At 36.0% G+C, this 14120-nt stretch overlaps 2 protein-coding genes across 2 annotated transcripts in view; both read left to right on the top strand.

Annotated features, from left to right (window-relative positions):
- The window catches only part of LOC135748239 (uncharacterized), a 180797-nt gene extending 167554 nt beyond the window's left edge, over positions 1-13243 (top strand). Inside the window, exons 2-5 of the mRNA XM_073813476.1 lie at positions 9932-10252; positions 11159-11269; positions 12240-12563; positions 12658-13243. Coding sequence (XP_073669577.1) covers positions 9932-10252; positions 11159-11269; positions 12240-12563; positions 12658-13034 — 1133 coding nt within the window. The 3' untranslated portion in view covers positions 13035-13243. The remainder of the gene's footprint in view (positions 1-9931; positions 10253-11158; positions 11270-12239; positions 12564-12657) is intronic.
- Positions 3928-6693, top strand: LOC135748243 (uncharacterized). Its single transcript, XM_065266394.2, has 4 exons — positions 3928-4316; positions 5585-5911; positions 6023-6322; positions 6502-6693. The coding sequence occupies exons 1-4, from the start codon at positions 4271-4273 to the stop codon at positions 6606-6608; spliced, it is 780 nt and encodes a 259-aa protein (XP_065122466.2). The 5' UTR covers positions 3928-4270; the 3' UTR covers positions 6609-6693.
- Positions 13244-14120: the final 877 nt, after the last annotated feature.

The following is a 14120-nucleotide window of genomic DNA, read 5'->3' as shown; positions in this document are numbered from 1 at the left end:
TGTATGGATCAACTTTTCTGAATAAAACTTGTGTACGGATTAACTGGTTCTTGCCATATAGCCGTAGATGCTGGAATGGCATAAAGAAGCCATTGCCGTAGATGCTGGAATGGCATAAAGAAATATATATATATATATATATATATATATATATATATATATATATATATATATATATATATATATATATATATATATATATATATATATATATTTTCCTTTGTTTAGTTACTCTTTAAGTTCCATTCGTTTACATGGAGAGGGCGTGGTTAGGCAGGGATATACTGTAGCAAGCCACCAGGGGGCAAAAAAGCTTTGACTTGGCACCCCTGGTTTTAACATCAGATTCCTTTAATTTTAGTGTCTTGTGTCAGAAAGTTATAGACAAGTGAGTTTGTTAAGGGTTGGAGTTAAACTCTGTAGGAAAGTGGACATTGCAGAGTTTATTTTTTATAAAGCATAGTGGTTATAATTTTTTGACAACTTTTGACGTTTACCAAGTAACATAAAAGCGCATCGCTACCACCAAGTGGGCAAACGGTGAAACATGACATGAAACATGAGTGGAAACCTCATTTAAAGGGGACATATTATGAAAATCTGACTTTTTCCATGTTTAACTGCTATAATTGTGTCCCCAGTGCTTCTATCAACCTAGAAAATGTTAAAAAGATCAACCCAATAACTTAGCTTTGGTAAACCATTTTCTGCAAGCATGTGAAAAATAGGTCATTGTAATTTGGCCCTTATTGTGATGTCAGAATAAGGTAATACCGCCCCCTTTATCTGCACTATCCAACCACAGCACAACCATTTAGTATGGAGAGAAAGAGAGAGATAAAATATTTCACAGCACAATTGAGTTTCAATTGCAACAAACCACCATCATTGTGATCAGTGGTTGCACTTCATCCGCTCATTTGCATTTTAAATGACACACCCAAAACGGCACACTTTTGCTCAGACCTATTTTAGACTTAGTTTTCATCTTTAAAAAAATCTCATAATATGTCCCCTTTAAATCTTCATCCTATTAAAAATTTTCCATTTCAACCAGTTGTACCCTGTATGTGGAACAAATGAGATTTTTTAGCAGAATGCTAATAATTTATCCTTTATCTTGTGTGCAAACTTTTCTCTTCTTCACACGACTTGCAATATCAGAGGCTCAGCTGTCTCTATACTTAACCACAGAATATAAACAACCTTGTTGCATGTTTCTGAGTAATGACTGATAGATATCACTGATACAGATTGAGATTATGATTATATTATTTTCTGATGCTATTTACAATTCTTCTTTCACTTACTTGTTTTGAGTTTTGTGTTCCAGCAAACTTCTGGATGTCTTTTATTTTGAAAGAGATTAAATTTAAATAAATAATTTTTTTTTCGAAAATATTTTTTAATCCATCCATCCTATAATATTTTTATATGGCACGGAAAAAACGTGTTTTGTAAAAAAAATGCAGTTAAAGTTTGAGTGACGTCACTTAGTGGCGCTGTCGCGTGGGTCAAACTCTTTCAGTCAGATCTGCAGTGATTGAAGAGAGTCAGGTTGGTTTTTGCGTCCCTCTAAAGATTAATAAAAACGTTGAACAGAATAAAAATATGAGTCAATATTAATTACAGAAGTGATATGAAGATGGATTAAGTTCATATATATGATTTTCTGTTCAAAGTGAACCGCATTTATCAAGTTTTAGAAACGAGCAATCTAATGTGCTTGTTTAATGTTGCCGCCTGCGCGCCAATTTAGAGCGCGGTTTTCTCTTGCTAATATGCAGGGGCGATTCCAGGATTTTATAAATGGGGGGGCACAGGGGGGACCAAGAACCAGTCAGGGGGGGCCAATCAAAAAATTCAAATGAAAATAAATACTGGTTTAGAAAATATTAAGCATGGTTCTTGTCCAATGCCACGTGCTCTAATATAGATGGTATTAATTTTTTGTATTTTGCATGGATTAAACAACAGTTCTGTTCCAGAATAGTTCACTTTAAATAAATTGTCATAATTTACTCATCCTAAAGTTATTTCACACCTGTATGAGTTTTTCTTCTGCTGAACACAAAATAAAATATTTTGAAGAATCTTAGTAGCCAGAAAGTTGATGAACCCCATTGACTGCATGTTATTTTGTTCCTACATATGAAGTCAATGGGATCCATCAACTGATTTTGGTTACAGACATTCTTAACTCTTTTCTTTTTTGTGTTCAGCAGAAGAAAGAAACAAGGTTTGTACAGGTTTGAAACAAGTTTATGTATATGACCATTTAAATTAAGTGAACTGTTCCTTTAAGTACATTGCGTGTAGCTGGTATTAGTTAACATTCTGACATATCAGGATTTTGTTTTTCTACTCTGTCTGATCTGACTTTCATTGTTTATTAGCCTATATTGTATTTTAACACAACTGAATGCTATTTTTTACATATTATCTGTTCTGTTGTCAGACAACAAGAAAGAGTTTAAGCTAGTGACTAACACGACCCAATAACACCTCGTGTTGTTTAATCCAACCAGCTGTTACTTTATACTGCTAAAATCCTAATTTAAATGTGACATTGTCTGATACAATTTACATTGAAGAGCTGATACGAGGTGATTTCGGATTACCTGTGTGTCTCATGCAAGGTTGCTCTTCTCATCTGATTGTGTTTATGAGCGCTTTTAATTTTAAATGCGAGTGATAGTTTTATTGTAGATCGCGCATAGCAATTCAGCGCAAATTCAAAAATATCAGAGAATACTGTTAAGCGTGCGCGCGCATACCGCATCATAGGGAGGGAGAGAGAGAGCTCGTACACAGAGAACTGGTGTGTGTGTGGGGGGGAAAACACTAACCTTTCGTTAAGTCATAATACTCGATCAACCGTATTCTCTGTCAGTAACATCTGTTGGCTGTTAACTTTTACGTGAAAAGACAACAGAGGAACCCAGGTGGAAACACCGCCAACTTTTAACTCCCTCACTCAGTGTCAGAGAGGCACTGTCGAGGTTCCGCACGCAGCAGTGAGAAAGCGTGCACGCGCGAGAGAGAGAGAGAGGCGCTGCTGAGCGCTTGCAAAAGCACATGAAGCCGTTTTAAATAGTAAAATAAAATGTAAATGGTAATCATGGAAAATCTTTTTGATTTGTGCCAGTGTTGAGTCTGTGGCGGCTGTTGAGTCTGTGGCGGGGCGCCCTCCTTCTCGTTTGCACGAGTCTCAAATCAAACAGTGATTGACAACTGGTCCAATTGTGCGGTGGGTGTCGTGGTGTCTTTTTCCTCCTGTTTTAAAAACGCGCAACTACTGTGCTCGCTTCGCCTTCGCGTTCGAGCGAGTCTCAAATCAAACAGTGATTGACAACTGGTCCAATGGTGTGGTGGGTGTCTGACAACTGGTCCAATGGTGTGGTGGGTGTCATGGTATCTCTTTCCTCCTGTTTTAAAAACGCGCAACTACTCTGCTCGCTTCGTCTTCGCGTTCGCGCGAGTCTCAAATCAAACAGTGATTGACAGCTCTCTGGTCCAATGGTGCGGTGGGCATTTTCAGGTTGACAGTAAATCTAGCTGGCCCAATGAGATTGGAGGGGGGGCACCAGGGGGGCCAATCATATTCCAAGGGGGGGCGGTGCCACCCCATGCCCCCCCTCTAGACACGCCCCTGCTAATATGAGTTTAATATACAAACCTTTGCTGGATTTAGGCTGTAGAAATGTTATGTTGAGTGTTTAACTTTAGTTAGATGTGTGTAGTTTTTATTTCAATCGCATACCATGTATATTGCCAACTGACACTGATTTTATGAACTTGCAGTTATTGTGTTTATGAATGACAGGGTTTAATCTGTTTTTTCCCTCTTATATCCCTTAGTTGGCAGACTGTTAATTTTGAGGATATGTCTGTGATCCTTTGTCTTGTTTTGTTAAATTGCAGACGTGATTCACCAAAGAGCCTGGAGTCGGTGTTGTGGTGCTGGGTGAAATCTGCTTCAACAGTAGGCCTGATGATCTTGTTCACTTTAATTTTACTACTAACTTAACCTATTAAGGCTTATAAATAGCTGTTTCAGACACAACCTGTCTAAAAACAACCCTTAAACTGACTTTGCTCTACTAAATGAGAAGTCTCATGCAACATCAGATCAGTGGTTTACCACTAGTTTAGTAAAAGGGGCGGATCTGAGTTTTTAAGAGTGTAAGGACGCTATTGTTGCTTTGTTATAAAGTCTATTCAGTATTGCGATTGTTATTTGGATCTGTTCTGCAAGCTGTTGAAGAAAATGAGCAATGTGACTTTCTTCTTTTTGATCTTGTGGAGTCTGTCTGGTAAGTTTTATTTTATTTAAGCACTTTTCATTTGATAGAAATACTAGAAAACAGGGAAATTATAAAATACAGAATAAAGTATATTTTGCAAACTGTTCATGTTAAAGTGTATATGTATTTGTTTTGGAGACTATAAGCATGGGGCATTTTATGTTTTTAATAAAGTTTTTATAATTTATATCATCAGTTTTTTTTCCGTTTCACTAAAGAATAAAACTACTAAACTAAAGATATTACTTGTGCTGTTAATTTTAGAGACATTAAGCTTGTAAATCAGAAGTAAGATGATATCAAAAGTTTTATTTATAATATAGCAGAATACAGGACATACAGGATAAACTACCCAAAAACAAAGAGACAGGGCAAAAGTTTTTCAACTTTTCAAAACAACTTCTTTTGATTTACTGCACTGTAAAAAATTATTTGCTGCCTTAAAGTGTTGGTGTTTAATCAATTCAGATCTCCACTAGAGATGAGTTTTTATAACTTGTATAATTAAAATATGTCAACTTCATTTTATAAGTTGGAGCAGCTCATCTCTCTTCAAGATAAGTAATAGTAAGTTGAAAAATTTTTGTAAATCTGAGTTGATTAAACAAAAAATGTAAGACGGGAAAGAATTTCTTACAGAGAGTGTTGATACACACATTTACATCAAACTAACAGGGAACTGAACTTAACCACACATAAATAAACAAAACCGGTGAAACTAACATAAAAAACTAATGAGGAACTAATAGGTGGGAAACAGAAAAGGGACAAATTAAGGTTAAAACATGTGGTAATGGGAAAACTGAAGTGAAAAGCAACAACAGCGAATAGATCAGCTTCATAAAGAGAGCATAAACATGACTTTGAGTTTATCACTGGGAGTTTTCTTATTTGTTTGTACACCTTCAAAAAGAAAGGTATAGAGGAGTTGCCCTTTAAAAAAAATATCATTTTACTTAAATAATGTATATTAGTACCTCTGAGATGCATATTGATATCAAATGTGTCACAAATATCATAAAGGATATTGCCCCAGTAGCACACCAAAAACATTACATATACATTTTAATGGTGACGTGTGCTTTTGGTTTGTTAAGTTTTGTTAAATTATTTAACTGTAGAGTTAAATTAAAGCAAACCTAAACATTAGTTGTATACGTTTTATATTAATGAGTAAGACAGTTGAAGATAGATGAAGTTTGGGGATAGATTAGGTGTTAGACATACATTTTGGGTGGCCAAAGACCGAAATATAAGTGCTGTTGTTTATTTTTCAGGTGTATTTTGTGATAATGAGTCAGTGTCAGTGATGGATGGAGATTCTGTGACTTTATCTGTCAATCTCACTGAATCACAGAGAGAGGAGGGAATCTCCTGGAAGTTTGGACGTACAGGAGTTCTTATAGCTGGAATCATGAGAGAAGACAATAATGTCAGGTTATTTGATGATAAACCTGATGGGAGATTCAAAAACAGACTGAAGTTAAACAATCACACTGGATCTCTGACCATCACAAACACCAATATCACACACACTGGACTTTATCAACTAATCAACACCAAGACAAACATCAAACTCAAAACATTCAACATTAATGTCTATGGTGAGTAAAGAAGAACTTTTAAATAATCTTTGTAATCTTACACATTATTGATTTTCTGATTTAAACCAGAATTGAATTCCATTTAATCATTTCTTGTAATTTGTTCTCCAGCTCGTCTGCCCGTTCCTGTTATCAGCAAAGATTCTTCACAAAGTTCATCATCAAGAAAAAATCACTGTGTGTTATTATGTTCAGTGTTGAAAGTGAAAGATGTGAGAGATGTGAGTCTGTCCTGGTACAAAGGAAACAGTTTATTGTCCAACATCAGTGTGTCTGATCTCAACATCAGACACTCTCTACCTCTGGAGGTTGAATATCAGGATAACAACACTTATAGCTGTGTACTCAACAATACCATCAGGAATCAGACTCAACATCTTAACATCCATGAAGTCTGTCAGTCGTGTTCAGGTATGATTATAGGGATTGTTTGTGTATATGTCCTTGTTTGTGTTTATGTCAAATGTCTACATCAAATTTAACATATAAATGCTCGTAAACAACATTAAACTTAATCTGGGATGACTAACGCAGTTTGTTTGAATGGTGGTGATAATTTAGTTTTATTGTGCATTTTGTCTCTGACACAGACTTCTGCTGTTGTGGTTTTACTGAAGCTGTGATCCGATTGGTTGTCTCTGCAATGGTGGGCGTGGCTACTGTTGCTGTTCTGGTTTATGACATCAGGACCGAATGAGATCAGATATTTGAAAAAATAAATGAATTTGTATTATTATCATAAGATATGTATGTAATGAATAAGTGACGACGTGCCGTTGAATTATATGAAAATAATGTTGGAGGGTTGAGACTTAATTTGTTCACAACTTTCTTTTGACAAATCTTATGTTAACAGACAATTTGAGAAAATGCTTTGAAATGTATAAAAAACCCAACAATACACCATGGGCAAATTTACTACCCTGTAGTGTTGTTCATGGATGAAAAATCCACTGAATTAATCTGCTGTAAAAATGTATCCGATGGGTATTTTTTGCATAAATCTGTTAATTAACCTCAGTACTGCGGTTTATTGACAAGACTAATTTTTTAAAAGACATTTAAAGAGAACAAGGCATCTTACTTTTATGCTTGTAATTAATGGCCTAAAATGTGGCACCCTTAAAGAAATTATCTTAAATTTAACTATTTTCCATTAGTCTAGATAGGAAAATTCATCTTAACTGCAATGTTTATGTAAAAAAAATATTTTACACATCTGACACAAGTCAAACAACATTGAAACATAACCTGTAGGTTGTAATAAGGTGCTGGCCCCCAGAGGTCGCTATATCTCTTACAAACAAACTACAAAGTTGTTGTTTTAAGAGTAGTCTCATTTTAATAAAATAAATATATTTGTTTCTTATTGGTTTGTTATCTGAAGATGAAACTTGCGTTGGAGTTTAGAGACCCTGCAGCAATACAATTAAATTGCAAAATATATACTTATAATTTTATATTTAATATTTGTAATTGTATATACTTACTTATACTTACATTTTATACAAACTTTTATATTTTGGCAATTTTTTTTGTGTATCGTTTGTACAATTAAGTTTCAAGTTTTATTTATTTATATCGCACATTTTCAACAGCAACTAGGCTGCCTAAAGTGCTTCACTAAGATAAATCAAAGGGTTAATACAATACTTAAAATACATACAATAAGATCAAAAATTAGAAATTTATTTGTTTCCCCTGATTTTTTTATTTATTTATGTTAATATATAAAGGTTACAACTTAATATATTTTCCATTTAAAAAATATTTAAATAAATATTTATTTCTAAAAAATGTATTTAGCATAAAGAGAAATCTATTTTTGCTGTATATCTGTTGCAAATGCTTGAAAACGCGAGACAAAGGACGTTCCGCCTCTCCCCTCATTTGATTGGACGTCGGGCACTTTTCCAATCACAGTTAACTTTTTTTAGCGTCAGGCGCTCCGAGCCCCCCTGCAAAAACCTGTGGCATGGTCTGCGGCAAAATGGGGCATAAAAAATAGAAAGCAATAGAAAACAATTAACTTCCGTAAAAAATTAACTTAAAATGCCACAAACTCGTTCTGTGTGATCGCCACTTTATATGTTATGATCTGAAATATTTAAACAGCTAATTTATAATCTTTATTATGAGAGATTTGAGATACTCGCCCTTGACAATAACACTGTCTTGTAGAAGGTGGTCTGTTTGTTACTGATGATTTTTAGCAATGAGTTTTGCTGTCAGTGATGGTGAGATCTCCATGTATAATGCCGCAATCATGCCAATAAAGTTCCTTTAATTTGAAAATACATTCAATCTGACCAACCAGAAGACCACCTTTAACCCCCACTGTACTAATTTCATTCTTAGCATCTTACATGATCAACCAACAGAGATAACAGTCGTTCTCAGAAAACATAGGTTACAGGCATAATTGAGATGTTCCCTTTTATAGAAAGGCCCGAGAAGATGCCATACTTCTAGAAAAGTGTGCCGTAACTAGCAGATATGAAGGCAATGTGCACACCTCATAAGATAGCAAAATAGCATGATCAATCTTGTAGAAATTCCAGAATTTAAGCCAGTTAACTGGGTCAATATGTCTTTCACTACACCATGAAGTGAAAACTCTTCACTATGATGTATGCAGTTTCCTGGTGGAGGGAGCTCTAGAGTTAAGTATCGTTTCAACAACCTCAGTTGTGATCATCCTGTTTAAATTCTTCCATATAAATCACTTGTAAATGAGATTTTGTAATAATTTATTAATCCCTTAGTGTGCAAACTTTTCTCTTTTTCACACGCTTTTCTCTTTTTCACACGCCTTGCAGTATGTTTTATCAGATGCTCAGCTGTCTCTATACATAACCACAAAATATAAACAATCGTCTTGTATGTTTCACTATTCTGAGTAATGACTGATAGATATCACTGATAGATTGAGATTATGATTATCTAATTTTCAGTTGTTATCAACATCATATCAGTGTTTTACCACCAGTTGAGTAAAGGGTGCGGGCGTACAATTATCAGAGTTTTTAAGAGTGCAAGGTAGTGTGCACACCAAAACGTTTTTCGCAGATGGCCGGCATATGTTTTCAATGGTTTCCAATGGAAGCGTTGCACTTTTCAAAGCCAGCAGCTGTTGTTTATTTTCCGCGCTGAGAGCCAGTGGTCAGCTTTTTAAAAAAATATATATATTCAACTTTGCGTGAAAAGCTCAGCTTGTCAATTTCAGTTCTCACACTGCCGTCCAATCACAGTGGAGGAGGGACAGGATAAACATCTCAACAACCAACCGGTGCATCGTTTAACGACTGATAAACAAAGCCGAAGCAACCAAAGTGCTCAGCTGTAAAAAGCTGTAAGACTGCGTCCGCCCCTAAGTACGCTATTGTTTTACCGGTTTAACTGTTTGCTTTGTTATAAAGTCTTTCAGTATTGAGGATTTTATTTGGATCTGTTCTGCAAGCTGTTGTAGAAAATGACTAATGTGACGTTCTTCTGTTGGCTCTTGTGGTGTCTGTCTGGTAAGTTACAGGATATTTTTTTTATTTAAGTGCTTATCATTTGTTGGAAACTATAGAAAACAGGAAAATTACATTATATTTTGCATTTGCAATTTTCATGTTAAATTGTATATAATATTTGTTTTGAGACTATATGCATTTGACATTTAATGTTTTTTTTAAATAATTTATACCATCAGTTCCTTTACTAAAGAATAAAACTACTAAACTAAAGATATTTTTAAAATACAGAGACAGGGTTTAAAAATGCCATGTGATCTATTTGTGGGTCTGCTTGTTTTTAACCTAACAACTACTGCAGGAACTTAACCACCCATTTACATCAAACTATAACTAGCAAGTAACGGAACTAAACCACACATATATAAACTTAAGGCATGAGTGCATCATTTCAGATGCACAGGAAATTTTAGTTCCTATTCTTAATTTAACATAATGTGTCTGTTTTTAGAGAATATCCATCTGCAAGACTTGCAATAGTGTTGTTTTATTTATTTTCCAGGTGTGTTTGGTGAGTTTGTGTCAGTGATGGAGGGAGATTCTGTCACTTTATCTGTCAGTCTCACTGAATCACAGATAAAAGAGGGAATCACCTGGAAGTTTGGACCCAAAGAGTTTCGTATAGCAGGAATCATGAGAGAGGACAATAATGTCAAGTTATTTGATGATAAGCCTGATGGGAGATTCAAAAACAAACTGAAGTTAAACAAACACACTGGATCTCTGACCATCACAGACACCAACATCACACACACTGGACTTTATCAACTAATCAACACCAACACAAATGCCCAACTCAAAACATTCAACATTACTGTCTATGGTGAGTTAAGAAGAACTTTAAATAACTTCTGTAATCTTACACATTATTGATTGTCTGATTTAATGCTGCGTTTACACCAACCGCGTTTAAGACGTCAAAATCGCGTGTACCTCGCCTAGTTTGCCCCTTGAACAGTTTGCTTGCATTCACTCGTTTAGAGCGAAGTAGGCGTGGGAAAAAGCAAGCATTTGTCGTGCGTCAGAGGCAAAATCTGCTTCTTGTGGGAGGGGCAAGTGGTATGCGATTGTCTGTTTGCAAGATGGCTGATGTTGATTGTGCATTTATCGAGAGAGTTACCAGTTTGTATTTAGTCAACTTACTATAAGGGGAAAATAAACGGCACGGGTGGATAAACATCACGTGACTCAAAAGTGAAATGTGTATTTGCAACTTACCAGGTTGCCCAATGTCCTCAATGACACTCTTCCAAGCAAGGTCCTTTTTATTCCCTCCTCTCTTTATAGAAATAAGAACTTGTGTGGTATAATGTGTGACTGCTCACGGACAATATCAAGCGTTCCTTCATGCTGAATGAGTGACTCCGGGCGGGGCTGCCGCCACAGCAGCAAGCAGGCTCCTGATTGGTTAACGCAGCGCGAAATCCGCCAAAGTTGACATTTTTCAACTTGGGCGTCAAACGCAAAATGCACAAAAAGCACCATTCGTGCATACCGTGCCATACGCTCAATTCGCCGCATTCGTGCGAACGAGACGGAATTGCGTCTACCGCGCCAAACGCCTCATCCGCGCCACGAGACCTCCAGACACGTGTCAACGCGTCTTCACATTAACTTAACATTTGAAATCACTCGCGATTGATGCCTCTACCGCGGCTGGTGTAAACGCAGCATAAGACTTTAATTCCATTTAATTATTTCATGTAATTTATTCTGTATTATTTTCCAGCTCGTCTGCCCGGTGCTGTTATCAGCAGAGACTCTTCACAAAGTTCATCATCAATACAATCAACAACAAATCACCAGAAAGATGAAGAAAGAAGAACTTTGAATAACTTCTGTAATCTTAAACATTATTGACAGTCTGATTTAAAGGCGGGGTGCATGAAAACACTCTGTAAAAGGGAGTCGGGTGGAGTACCTAAACACTCTTGTAGTCAATCAGCAGTAAGGGGCTTGTCTTCTAACCGACATAATTGCCTGGGTTGCGTATGTGTGAGGTGTGTCAAAAGATTGTCCAAATTCTATTGGGGTAGACGCTTGTTTGTTTAGGTGATTTCAAATATAAACATTGGCTTTCAGAGATCATGCATCCCCCCGCCTTTAACTCTAGGGGAGCTAAAAAATTATAAAAAAAAAAAAGTGGAGTGCCCCACCCTGACTGAAAGGGAACGTCTCTGTTACGTATGTAACCCTTATTCCCAGAAGGAAGGGAACAGAGACGTCCCGTCACCACGGCTCTGCTGTACCTCTGCTGATGTTGGCCAGGCACTAGATGCTCGGCTTTCTCAGCGAAAATAGGTGATTTGGTATTGCACCTGCCGCTCATTTTATACTTGCGTGGTGGGGTGGCGCCAGCAGATGCAAATACCTGCATGCCAAGTTCATTGGTCTTTTAGAAGTTTCTCAAAGTTGATTGGTCCCGCGAAGCACGTTCCCAATACGTCAGTCATGACATGACGTCTACATTACCTAACTTAAGGGAATAAGGGTTACATATGTAACAGAGATGTTCTTTCACTAAAGAATAAAACTACTAAACTAAAGATATTCACTTGCTGTTATTTTCAGATAAGTGAAGCTTGCAAATTTGAATTAAGCTAAATGTATACGTTTTATTTATATACAGCAGAATACAGGACATACAGGATACACTCCCAAAACACATTTTCAAATACACAGACAGGGCGAAACATGACACGTGATCTATTTGTGGCTCTGTTTGTTTTTAAATTAACTACTGCAGGAACTTAAACACATTTACATCAAGTCCATTTGCATTTGCAAGTGTTGTTTTATTTATTTTCCAGATGTGTTTGGCAGTGAATCCGTGTCAGTGATGGTGGGAGATTCTGTGACTTTATCTGTCAGTCTCACTGAATCACAGATAAAAGAGGGAATCACCTGGAAGTTTGGGCCCAAAGAGTTTCGTATAGCAGGAGTCATGAGAGAGGACAATAATGTCAGATTATTTGATGATAAACCTGATGGGAGATTCAAAAACAGACTTAAGTTAAACAAACTTGATGGATCTCTGACCATCACAAACACCAACATCACACACACTGGACTTTATCAACTAATCAACACCAACACAAATGCCAAACTCAAAACATTCAACATTACTGTCTATGGTGAGTTAAGAAACTTTTGTAATCTGACACGTTATTGATTGTCTGATTTAAGACTTTAATTCTATTTAATTATTTCTTGTAATTTATTCTTCAGCTCGTCTACCCGTTCCTGTTATCAGCAAAGACTCTTCACAAAGTTCATCATCAAAAAAATCAAGAACAAATCACCAGAAAGACGAAGAAAGCTCAAATTGTTCATTATTGTGTTCAGTGTTGAATGTGAGAGATGTGAGTCTGTCCTGGTATAAAGGAAACAGTTTATTGTCTATCATCAGTGTGTCTGATCTCAACATCAGACTCTCTCTATCTCTGGAGGTGGATTATCAGGATAACAACACATACAGCTGTGTACTCAACAATACCATTGTGAATCAGACTCAATATCTAAACATCAATGATGTCTGTCAGTCATGTTCAGGTATGATTGTAGTGATTGTTAGTGTTTATGTCCTTTATCAAAGTCCACCATAAATGCACACAAACAATATTAAACTTATTTAATCTTGAATGACTGATACAGTTTGCTTGAAAGGTTGTGATGATTAATTGTGCATTGTTTTTCTCTCACAAGCCTTCTGCTGTTGTGGTTTTACTGAAGCTGTAATCCGATTGGTCGTCTCTGTTCTGGTGGGTGTGGCTACTGTTGCTGTTCTGGTTTATGAGATCAGAACCTGATAAGATTGGAGATTCTGTTAAATGAGTGATGAATTTGTAATACTTTTATCAGATCTTACATGTATCTTTAATGTACACTATTTCTGTATTCATATTTGTGACCGTATAGACGGTTTCATCGGATGCACGTGATACACGTCTGAATCCTAACCTTACTTCCGGTTTCGTTTTTTTTAAGGTCTGACTAGTTGCTAAACTGATCTCTTGAACAAATGCCTCGTCGAAAATAACAAATGTTTTGGTTTCCTGGGTAATCTATGTGTTGTTGTTTTTCTTGTTATATAAATAAACTACGTTTAAAGGACTTTGTTGTTATTTATTATTAGCGGAGTTTACCGGAAGTTACGTGCAGCCGCTTGTTTATGTTGTTACTGCTGAAATGGTCTATATGTTAATAAAAGTAGATAATGCAGTCAATGTAAAGTTTTGTTTATGGTTCAACATCACATTGAGATTTCTTCTCTTTACACTGACAGCTGCTCTCAGTTGTATAATAAGTGTGAATATAGTGTTGAATAAATAGATAACATACTACTGCTGCTGTTGTAAGGTTTGTCTGGGAAGTAAAGGGTTCTCCTCTGACACCATCTCTATATGATCTGCCGTACCGCCTCTTTCTCGACCTGTGAGAAAACAAAATAAAAATCACAAACAGTGTTGATATTTCATCATAAACTGCATTGAATTCCACTACATTAAAACATCTGCATGCATTCATTTCTAACGTATTGAAGAAAATTATGAATGTAAATTTAAAGCAAAAAAAAAATAAAATCTTTTAAATGTAACTTGATTTAGTGCAAGTGTTTGTTGTTCATTACAGAGTTAAGTGAAAGATTTTAATATCTCACCATAGAGAGAAACTTTGTATTTCTTGTATGT

This window comes from Paramisgurnus dabryanus, chromosome 24 (assembly GCF_030506205.2).
Source record: "Paramisgurnus dabryanus chromosome 24, PD_genome_1.1, whole genome shotgun sequence".
Classification (NCBI taxonomy): Eukaryota; Metazoa; Chordata; class Actinopteri; order Cypriniformes; family Cobitidae; genus Paramisgurnus; species Paramisgurnus dabryanus.
The sequence above is the reverse complement of the archived record's forward strand: the minus strand, read 5'-3'. Positions and strand labels throughout refer to the sequence as shown.

Excerpts from the sequence above, each read along its gene's own strand:
- LOC135748243 (XM_065266394.2), top strand. The coding sequence starts at position 4,271 with ATGAGCAATGTGACTTTCTTCTTTTTGATCTTGTGGAGTCTGTCTG. Across the intron at positions 5,912-6,022 it reads ATTCAACATTAATGTCTATG|CTCGTCTGCCCGTTCCTGTT; the intron begins GTGAGTAAAGAA and ends TTTGTTCTCCAG. Across the intron at positions 6,323-6,501 it reads AGTCTGTCAGTCGTGTTCAG|ACTTCTGCTGTTGTGGTTTT; the intron begins GTATGATTATAG and ends TCTCTGACACAG.